Raw genomic sequence first — 12,167 nt, 5'->3', positions numbered from 1 at the left:
ATAATTATGTTGGGCTGAAAGCAATAGCTCACAGACCTGTGATCATTCCTTGTTTGCATAGTTCTAATTAACATATGCTCATAATTTAAAGATGGCATTGCAAAATGTATAGATATAATTACTTCAGCAGAGCTTAAAGTAAAACTATGCCTTCCCATTTTGGTAAATATGCAGTATAAACATACTTAGGACTCATACCCATGGGTGAGTGTTAAGCACTCATGGTACATTTGATCTGAGCTGCCTTCACTTGCTGACTAACTACCCCTTCACAAGGAATCAATGGCCCAGATGTGCTAAATTGCTAAATCTCTTATAGAATTTAGAGGACCTTGACAGTTTGCTCATGCCTTTAAGGTCTCCTTAACACCAAGAAGTTATACTCTAATATAAGTAAGGTCCTTCTAACTCCAAATTAGGTAAGGTTTTACTTAGAGACCATGGGGTCATGTAGAGTTGGATACAATTTTTGTCTTAAACGCAGACGGAAGTTGCATTAAAAAATGGACACATCTTACAATTGTATGAGCAGGACGCATCTAAGCTGAAAATCATCACTATCAGTTTGTGAATTACACTAGTGAATGAGCACTCACGTTTCTCATCTCCTGACAGTCGCATATGCATCTGAGACTCAGTCTACATATGTCACATTTGCTCCAACATGCCCCCTTCTTCCTCTGTTCCCACTCTTCAATCATTTAAACACTATAATCATTACTAAAAACATGGATTTTTGTACATTAAATAAATAAATAAAGATGCTTTTATTGTCTAATGTACATACATACAATGAGTTTTTCTCATCTATCTTACTTGCATACACATGTTCTGTGTTAACTAATTGCACACATACGGGTAGTTTTAAAAACAAAGACCATGGGCTATATTTACTAAACTGCAGGTTTGAAATAGTGGAGATGTTGCCTGTAGCAACCAATCAGATTCTAGCTGTCAATTTTAAGAATGCACTAAATCAATAAAAGCTAGAATCTGATTGGTTGCTATAGGCAATATCTCCATTTTTCAAACCCACAGCCATCGCCGCTTGGTTTCCTTATCTTCAGACGTGCTTTTCCTAACACTATTATTGCTGTATAATGCTGAGCCCCAGTAAAGTCGTCGGTCGTCTGCTGTCAAGCGTACCACGAAACGAAACCCGAAAGTGAGTGGAGCTGAGAACCGATAATACAGGGTTATCCCAATTCCATGGATGATTGAGACATATTGTGTGTGTAAGTGATGTCCACGTGCCGATTCGGAACATTCTGTATGCAGAAAAATCTACAGATAAGCGCAAATTTATTTATCTCTGGTATGCATATACATCACTACACGTCGGGTGATCCTTGGCGTATTTTCTTACTAATGCACTGCACCATGATTTCATGGTTGATTCTTCATCACTGAATCAGTGTTTGCCACCTTGAAGCTATACAGTTGGGAACTAACACATATGGTCTAACTGTACAAGCTGAATTTGTGATATATTTAAATACTACACCAGAAGGCGCCATGCTTTGTCCTCTATATCTCTTACATGTATATATATATATATATATATATATATATATATATATAGTGAAAGGAGCAATTGCCTCTGGCTACTGTTTACTATGGTGCCAATGTACTACACATTCCTCTGTTAAGTATCAGAAGTTACAATCCTTGCAGCGCTGCAATTGAGTGCCCAAGTATATACAATTTCCCTTCTTCTCTTCTAGTTAATGTAAAAATATTGTGTGGGTGCACCATCCCTCATAGTTTATCATATTGGCTATTAAGGCTTCTATTTTTGCATTGTCAAGGGACTTGTTTTTCACTTGATGCAGTGCATTCTTGTCTCTGTATATGAATGTACGGCAGAACATAAATCAGGCCCATTTAGTTCATTTAGGTCACATTATTATATACCATGATGAACCTACATCTCTAATGAACATTTGTGTGATAGATAGATAGATGGATAGACAGACAGACAGACAGACAGACAGATAGATAGATAGATAGATAGATAGATAGATAGATAGATAGATAGATAGATAGATAGTTAGATAGATAGATAGATAGATAGATAGATAGATAGATAGATTAATGTATGTATGCAGATTTATGTTCTATATGATATTTTATATTTAACAATGTTGTATGTTTTACATTTTATTATTTAATATGTGCTCTCACTCTCATTATGCCTTTCTCCCCCTCTTCATCACCCTCTTTCACCCCACCATCGTCGTCTTTTCCCCTCTACTCCCCCCTTCAAGTTTTTGAACTCCACTCTTATCACCTCTCTCTTATCACCCCGTAGATTTTTAACCACTTTATCCTCCGTTTATCACTCACCCCCCTTCAGCATTATCCCACGTTCATAATTATCACTCTTGTAGCATTTATCCACCTTCTGCATTTCTCGTGCCTGTAGCATTACCCCTCATAATTATATACCCTTCCCAGTAAGTATATGAGCTGCCTGTAGCATTATGCCCCCTGTAATAATTTATCACCCCTATTTATAATTTCCATTGCCTTCTAATCATATATTTCTCCAATTTAATTATATATCCTCTCGCTGTAGTCATTTATACCCCCTTTAGCCACTTACTTCCCGCTACAGCCATTGAGACTCCCATGAATATTTCTCCCTCATAAATGCTGAGCACAGCCTCTGAGCAGGATTTAATTACTGCAAACCTTAACTCTGCACTTGTAAAGGGTTGATTGTCACACATCAGTTATCTCTGAATGCAGAGCTCAGTGTAGTGGTGGGGGATTGTTGATATAGTGTTCAGATGGGAAGCTCCCTGCTATGTAGCACTAAGTGCTCTCAGCACTTTTGTGTTTGGTGCTCCAGAATACCAATCACAAGGCATTCTAGGGTGCACAAGTGGCATTTGATGTTGACGGTCACAGCAGAAAGTTATATAGCTCACTGCAGCAGTGGGACAACACAGCTCTTCTCTTTGTGTGCTATCACATAGAGCTTGAATAGAAGAGAGAGGAAATCAATTCTGCATATTTACAGAACTGATTTTCTCTTTAGGTAATGCACAGTCATTAATTTGACATATGTGGAAGGACTGATTATTTAAATAACTACGTATATAATCCATTCTGCTCATGTGTAGAGTATGTAATGACTGTACCTTATTTAACATCATAAGTCAGAGGTGCTCAAACCCAGTCTTCAATAGCCACCAACAGTCACATTTTCAGGATTTCTGTCTGTAGAAATAGGCAAATAGACTAACTTTCCTGTGGATGAAATTCTGAAAACATATATTGTTGGTAGCTCTTGAGGACTGAGTTTGGGCACCTCTGCCTAAAGTAATGCTCAAGTTTTACTTAAAGTTTAAGTAAGAGGCATCATTTATTGTATCTAATTTGATTATCTACTTACAATAAGATTTTGAACATCTTTTACTTTGTAAAGTGAAGTGCCCCTAAATACCCTAACTTAAGTGTCTTTACAGCATATGGGCCAATAATCCCTATGAAGAACACATTAGCTTTCAGAGTGAAACCTGGATGGAACAAGAATGCTAAATAATAGGACATTTTGTAGTCCCTTGTTGTCTGTAAGGGGCATATTCAATTAAGACCGCAGATCGCAGCTATGCACGGCTGTGCACATAAAGTGTCAATACGGTACCGCAGCATGGTGGATTTTCCGGGGTGCGAAGGGAAATCCGCTATGTTGTGGTAACAGGAAGTGTGCAGCAGCGCTTAACTGCAATCTACCGTCTTAATTGAATATGCCCCTAAATACTCATGCAAACTGTTGGTGCGCTCTTCATGACGCTTAATGATTTCCTATTTTAAATTCTGCTTATGCTGTGTTCATCAAACCATGAACTTAACTCAGACAGAACCGCAAACACAAAATAAAAGACCCCAGTGTATATAAATCCTTCAAATCATTTTGTATGTGCTTCAAACTGTGGACACTTATTTCACTTATTCCAATTCCCTTTGTTTATCTCCTATGTTTCCTTCTACTATCTGATGCCCTTGATTAACCAATGTGGAAAATTAACAGGCATGGTGCAGTTTGTTCTATTTTGATTTCATACATCTATTGCTAAGCACTTATACCTATTTCTATAATGTGCATTGACTAGTGCATTAAGATAGCAACAACTGATGAGGGAGCTCCTGTTAATGGAGGGAACTGTCTGGACAGAACACGGAGTAGAGGTGCTTGAACTATTCAAGTCAGTATCAGTTGAACCGGCCCCCTTTAACAAGCAACTTTTGGTTGAGCCAATCTTGAAAGTATTGAAATTCGTTTTTTGTTCAGCCACCATGGCGTGCATTTTAGTACAGCTAAGCCGAACTTGAATTTGGAGTATGTGTTTGAGGTTAGAAGACGTTACAATAAACTGTAAACAGTATGGGTTTAACCATGGTTAAGCTTTAATGGCTAAATTGTATAGTATTTTAAGTTGTGTTTTATTTATTTGGACAGTGGACATTGCTGTGCTAGAATTTGAGTTTGAAGTTCAGATTTGCAGTTAGCATGGAGAAACATTAAACATGTTATACTATACAGTCATTTAAGCATGATTCAACCTGTTTGTCTTGCTTATTTGTCTAAATTTAGTTTAAATATTTTTGAGAACCTATCTCATGGAGTTCTATATAAAATCTCAGATAGCTGCAGTAATGTGCCTGACTTTACTTCCAAATGTAACATTGCCATTCTCTTCTACCAGATAAGGTATACTTATTAGTAGTGTAAAATATTTGGCATGTACTGCAGTGAAATAATTATGTACAGTAGTAAATTAAAGATGCAAATATTTAATAAATGGTAGAAATATACTAGCAGAAAAACAATTCATCCAGTACTGTATATAATCAGTTTCACTTAGGGGAAGCTTAGACATTTTATAGATAATCTCCATTTTAACTAGAGAAACACATTTTTTTTTAAATTAATTTGTAGTTACGACTGAAATATAATACATGTTTTGATATGTTCCCACTGTATAATGTTCACTATAAAGGATCCTGGCATTGTTCTGTACAGGTGCAGCAAAGTTCATTCAAGAGAAATAAGGCAAATCCTCACCAATTGCAGTTGTTAATGCAAAGACTTGCTCCATCTTTTTCCCGTCATTGTAAAAAGCTAAATGCCAGGCACCTTGATCCATGTATTCAATGAAGCCTGTCTCTTGTAAAGATGCCAGAATTAGACTCCGAGGTGCATGTTGTGGATTTTCTGCATTTTTTGGTTCTTGCTTTATCAAATGCTTCCCATCCATCAACTTTACAAAATCAAACTGTGTGAAGATCAAGGACAATTCACATCCGATTAAGACAATTATTGGACTCATCTGAACTTTTTAGAGCTTTAGGGATGTTAGACACCAACAAAATCTAATTTTTCATCATAATAACACAATGGGTAATAACAATTTTCTAACTGGTTGCGCTTCTATTTCATAAATACAAATGGATCACTAAGTAACAATCCACAGCAAACGCTCCTAATGGGAATATAGTTTAGTAAGGATTATTTCCCATTAATTTTCTATAAATGCTCAATAAAACATATGTAAGGAAATCTTCTATACAGATAAACTTATTTCTCCTATCATAATAGTGACACCCTGGGGCCAAATTTGCAGGAAAAAAAACAATAACCCACTTGCATCGCTTTCTTATTACTGAATAAAAAAACATTTTGTTAAATATAACATTTGTTTAAATGATGGCTATATCTAAAATACAAGTTGACATATATAAAACAAATTGCTAGTTAAATTAACCAATATACATTTAAATATTTGTTACCTTGGGTTACTTATACATGGGCAGATCTGCAAAGTTGTGACCAAATTGGACAGATCTGACCATTTGGTGCTCAGGCAAATCGTAAAAGGCACAACTAGCTTGGTTGGAAGATGACTATGTACACCAGGCCTGTCCAAACTGCGGCCCTCCGGGTGTTGTGAAACTACAAGCCCCAGCATGCTTTGCCAGTAGACAACCTGTTGATAGCTGGAAGGGCATGCTGGGACTTGTAGTTTCACAACATCTGGAGGGCCACAGGTTGGACAGGCCTGATGTACACAATCAGAACACTATTGTTGTCTAACTATATTCTCCTGCTGTCCTGGTTGACATCTAGAAGATCCTCATCAGACATTAAATAGGATCAGTCATTTTGAAGCCATATATATTGATTTTTGGGTCAATAAGCTTCACTGGAACTTATTTTGAAGACCTGAGATGAATTCTCGCCTATAAGCACCTTTACATTTATAGAGAGGATGCCTGAAATGACTGATAATGGTGAACAATAGCTTGCATTAAGCTGCTAACCAAATGAAAATGTCAGACAACATCACAAGGACCTTTGTGGTATAGGTAATTTTTGAATATATATCTATAATATAAATGTCTAGTGGCGTGTGTTAGTCTGTCTGTGTGTGTGTGGAAAAAAGAAAACCAAACTGCAGCGCCACCTGCTGGTCGGAGTTATACACTGACCTACTAAATTCTTAGTGTGTGTGGGAAAAAAAATTCAGAAAGGGCTGAAATTTGGTATACTAAGATGTTTTTAATTTGTTAATTTAATTTGTTAATTGTTAAAAGTGTTTATAAAGATTTAAAAAAAATATATATATATTTCTTGAAGGAGAAGTGACAGTTGGGAGTGGTTGGTGGTTGCCAGGGGTGACAGTGGGGAGTGGTTGGTGGTTGAGGCCTGGGCTATGGGCCAAATGCATGACAAGAACCTTTTTAACACCTTAAATAGCATGATTTGACTAGAATGCATGAGTATCATGCACAGGTTAACTTGTATATATATATATATATATATATATATATATATATATATAGTTGTGAAAGTTAAAATATACCTTTTTAATATTGAATCAACTTGTATTTATGTATAGTTGACCTTTAATTTAATTTTCATTATCATTTCGATAAAGGGACAGTGGTGTACCAACTCTTTCTCCATTGCTATTAAGTTTATGTTTCTTCATATGACTGTTACAATAAATTTCTTCCATACTTTGTACTACTCATATCAATTAATAGAAACTATGGGCTTTCTAGCAGAGATGAGTGAAACTAAAGGGAAATTTTGAGTGAATCTAGTATTGCAGTGTAACAGGCTACATAGGCGTGAAGCTCTGGCGATAAATTCTTTGCGTTACAATTTTGTTTTGCCATTTTGTGGAAGGTCATTCCGTACTATATTTGTAATTTTGCCTTCCAAAGAGTTTATAGATTATGAATACAGCTGGGGCGGTGACAGCTTATCCATTCTGATGTGTGGTATGATTGGGATAGCACTAGGAAAACTTCAGACCAAAATTCACCAGTGAAATACAGAACCAAATGCGTAATTAGTTGAATATTTCAAAGAACAGTTTTGTCTGCTTTGTAGGTGTACCACTAACATTTATGCATAAAATATATATTTGATTTTTACCCAATTCATTTATTTATTTATTAAATACAACTAAATATGTCAGCTTTCAACCATTTAATAAAGTACTAAATTGACATAACTACCTAATCATTTATAAAGATAAATAAAAAATATACTTTCATTAATTACATATCATTCAAAATATCTACTTCTCTTAACATATGGTATCACTAGTTGCAGGGAAAAGTGTATTAAGTACCTGTGTGTGGGTCGGTGGGATATTTCTTCTTCCATATATACCCAGAAGGGAGTCTTTTGAAAAGGAAACATTAAATTTTAAATACTTTGGATGGTGTATTGTAATTTGAAAACGCCAGAATAAACCAGGTGGGATAGTCTGCACAATCTGTTTCCCAATTTCCACCTCTCCAGAGTCTATTGCTTTTCCTTTTTGATACACTGTAGACAAAAACATCGAACAAAGTAGTTGACATTCAACAGCTAATGCATTGTCAATTTATAAAGCATTAACTTTTTTTGTAATAATAATTTATCCAGCCAGTAAAGTTTATTTTTTATGTAATCGTTATTCTACAATTTTTTAATATATGCTAAAAAAACACAAGAGATGAACCTTTTTTTTTTCGCTCTAAGCCCCTCTGAACCCCTCCCCCCCAGCTAAAAAGTATTCTGGGCATGTGTCAAGAGATGGGAATTATATAATTGGGAGTGGACTTCATTCTGACAGGACAAAACATAAGCGATAGGTCAGCTGAATAAATGGTGGGCGCAACTACCGAAATTTGGTCATAGTCTGCTCAGAGGTACTGCATGGTATGTCTCGCATATGCTGTCCCTTGTATTATGCGCAAGTAAGGATACATTTTTTAGGTCACAGTGTGTTTAAGATTTTGTGCCATTTATCCAGTACATGCTTCAGAACATCATAGTGTTACAATTCGAGGTGAAGTGTCAACACCAGAAAGATAGTTGATGTGCCTTTGTTACACTAACACTGAATTTATCACAATTTTTTTTTATGCTGCTGCACTAAAGCTATCTAATCCCATCATGCACTGTGAACAGAATAAATCTCACACAGTATCAGATTTTTTATCACAAATTTCTTAATCTAACCCCTTGTTTTAGAAATCATGTTTTTTAATTATCACATAGCCTTGACTTTTCCGAGAAGTTTGTCTATCTAATACATACTTGTTACTTCTGAATCTACAATATCCAATGCAAGGTATCTCGTTTTTTTCGCACTCACATAATAGGACTGAAAAGTTGTCAAGTGGAAATCAGTTGAACAATGGCATTTTTCATGTATTTATCTTTCGATCAATGTTCAGAGCAATTTGTATCTACAGTGATTTTATTGTGGATACTGAAAAAAATTGTAAAACATTTCATGAACCAATGGAAGTAAGCCCTAGAGTGTTTTAATCCGTTCTGTATTAAATATTAAGGAATCAAGAAATGTCTTGCTGAGCTTTGCAGTGACTGAGCAAGCAGGCTCCTATAATCCATAGTGTCGTTAATGTCAAGCACTAAATATACAGATTATACATTAATATTTTATACAGTGATTAGATTTAACTATTTGTATTGTATATCAGCTCAATTTATCTATTTTTTTAAATGCTGCAGGGACTTTGTGTCATTAAGTGGAGCATATTGAAAAAAGTAATTCAATATAAAACATATTGTAATATAGGTTGAGAAATGACTTGTTCTAAATACTTTTTTTGTATTTTAATGTATTATATCTGTACTTTATTGTTACTGGCTGTTAGTCTTTTTCTTCCTATTCCCCCTTGTAATGCAGCAGTAACATAAGCTAATAAAATTGTTTCTCTGCAAGAATGCTACCTTTTTATTGCTCTTTCCAAGGGTATTCTCCTATGAACTTATAAAATGCTTAATAAAAATTCCACTTATTTTAACATTGATTTTTGTGGATAGATTCTTTCAGCTAGTGTATACCTCACTAATCCTAACTTATAAAACATTTTTAAAAGCAATTCTGCAGGCACTTATAATTCGCACTGGAGATTCAAAAGTGCGTGAAAACAATATACTTTATAAAATTCTAACATATAATGCATTAACCCTTGAAAGGTCTTGCTTTATAAAAATATATTTAAACTTTAAAATTAATTATGTGTAGTTTCTTAACCTCCACATACTATTTCTTCAAGCAAGACTCAGTCCAAGATACTATATATATAATTATAAATAGAGAGTAATGTACAAAATGAATTGTCACATGGTGTTCAGCTAGCAGTGAGCTAAAAGTAAAGATCACATTTTTGTACCTATTTTGCCCTTTACGAAATAGGGTAATGTATCATTGCATCTCAAATGTAGTAATAGTAATTACGCTATATGAGCATTTCTTGGATTTTATGAATTTACGAAGGTAACAGCATGCATAGCAGAACACTTAAGTATCACTATTAGGGATTATTGTGATGGCATGAGCATTCAGTAAGCTTACCTACATGACTTAGAGTGGTGTCATATTGAACAATATGCCTTATTTGTCCATTCAGTGAAATTGAGCATTCTGAAGCTGTGAATCCTAACTACAGTATTCTATTGGGTCATGAGTTCGATTTCCGACCATGGCCTTATACTGTATACTAATGTGTTGAGTCTGTATGCTTTTCTAGTGTTTTCTTGCGTTTACTCCAGACGCTCAGGTTTCCGCCCACACGCCAAAAACATACTAGTAGGTTAATTGGCTACTATCAAATTGACTCTAGTCTGTGTTTGTGTTTGTGTGTGTGTGTGTGTGTGTGTGTGTGTGTGTGCATGTTAGGGAATTTAGACTGCAAGCTCCATTGGGGCTGGGGCTGATGTGAGTGTGTTCTCTGTACAGCACTGTGGAATTAGAAGCACTATATAAATAAATGATGATGATATAGCTATCAAATCATAGTCAAAGAGTAACGGTCAAGTCCATGTGACAATTGAAGAGCAATGTAGAAAATGCAGCGTGCTGTCACTTCCATTTATTTAATTTAGAGCTGGGGATAATTCTAGTTCTAGGGTTAAAGTTTTAGTTTCCTATCTAGGGCTTGGGCTTAGGTCCAAGTTCCAAGTCCTAAGTATGAACCCAACCAACACTGTAATACTAGAGTTTGGGCTTAATTGTAGATATGTGCTCAGACCCCATGGTTTTGACTTTCATTTTTGCTCTAAAAATATCTTCGTGGTTTGATTTTGGCCAAAAATCCTCATGTGTTTTTGGTTTTGGGTGTGGATCTGGATTTCATTAAAAATTGAGAAACACAGGTATAATTATGTGATTTTGTGCTATTTTTGTTCTTAACACTTATATCATTTACAGTCTGTTTTCTAATGACTTCGTCACAACTGTCAACATTTTCACCAATATTGGAAAAAGGCTGCAGCGATCTAGCTGGCTAAGATGAGTGACAGAGCAGCAGCACAAATACATGGCTGTTTAATAAAAGGTACAATCCCTATGTGGCACAATAGTGCCAGACAGGATGGCAGTTTAATAAAGAAAATGACACATTTAAAACATACAGGCAGGGCAATTGTCTGATAGGATGGTCATTTTAGAAAAGAAGATATCCCAAGGTAGGCCCACCCCACAACTGATATGTTATACAGCATGTGTGACATGGAGAGAGATAATAGCTGCATTAATAAAAGGTCTGTATTTCAGCAGTGAAATGGTTTGAGAAAAACAATGTGTTAGTTTCAACATTAGACAGCATGTGTGATGCAATGGAGAGACACAGAAGTAGCAGTAATAAAAGCTCATTAAATGTATAGATGATACTCAGTGTGAAACAGCACCCTGTTTGTTGTCTACTAAATAGTCCAGATGTCAGTGATACTGACCTTCGTACAATTGTTTTCAGAATGAGATACTCTGACTTTAAAACCAAGAAAGAATGTTTTTAGTCCACTCCTAATTAATTTACTAATATATGATTTCTACCAATTTCCACTGATTGACTTCTCTTCACTCTCTCACACCCAATTTATCTGCACACATTTCCAGCAGACTGATCTGTTATGATTTGTGCAGTTTGTGCAGTAAATCACAGCTATTTATATGCCTCTTTCATCCTATCCAACCCTCTATAAGCATTATGAGCACACTTCTGCAGCAAACATCCTACCCACATGCTATCAATTTTAAAATGGCAGCTGAAGACAGAAGGCCATACATAGAAAATATTTGTCCAAAACTTGCCAGATCCAACATGTTCCTGGAAATTACGCTTTGTCTGGTTTTCAGATATGAATTTAGCGTGAGAATGACTTAGTTCATCTCGATACCACAAAATTCAGATCGGATATCTACAGACTCAAGCCGCTCATCCCTACTTATTAGCCCAAAGCCTAAATTTGACCCCAACTAAAGCTTTAACCCTAGACCTTGGGTTTGTTACATGGAAGTAACATGCTGCATTGTTTACATTATTATCAGGGAAAATGCTTATTATTATAGAACTATGTAAGTTAAGACTATTAGATTAATGTTTGCCTGGTATTTATATATTTTTTTATTTAATATGACATAGGAGATATGACACATATATTCCTTTATTGAGCAATGGGTTAATTGTGTTTCTTTAAGGCCTCTCCTATTCAGTTGTCAATAATGGTAAAGCTACCGGTGAGCATTATCCACAGATGGGACCAGGGCTAGGGCTAATTTTGCACCTTTGCTACAACATCCCAGATTGGGCCAATTAAATTATAGTATATTTTGAAACCATAAAGG

The 12,167-nt window shown here is 35.5% G+C and overlaps 1 protein-coding gene across 2 annotated transcripts in view; it reads right to left on the bottom strand.

Moving 5' to 3' along the window:
• The window catches only part of TENM1 (teneurin transmembrane protein 1), a 476,767-nt gene that overhangs the window by 184,912 nt on the left and 279,688 nt on the right, over positions 1–12,167 (bottom strand). For both annotated transcript variants that reach the window (XM_075184364.1, XM_075184365.1), the window contains 2 exons: positions 7,653–7,852; positions 5,075–5,285 (listed from right to left, as the gene is read on the bottom strand). In XM_075184364.1, coding sequence (XP_075040465.1) covers positions 5,075–5,285; positions 7,653–7,852 — 411 coding nt within the window. The remainder of the gene's footprint in view (positions 1–5,074; positions 5,286–7,652; positions 7,853–12,167) is intronic.

This window comes from Mixophyes fleayi, chromosome 9 (genome assembly GCF_038048845.1).
Source record: "Mixophyes fleayi isolate aMixFle1 chromosome 9, aMixFle1.hap1, whole genome shotgun sequence".
Lineage (NCBI taxonomy): Eukaryota > Metazoa > Chordata > Amphibia > Anura > Limnodynastidae > Mixophyes > Mixophyes fleayi.
This window is presented reverse-complemented; position numbering and strand designations above follow the sequence as displayed.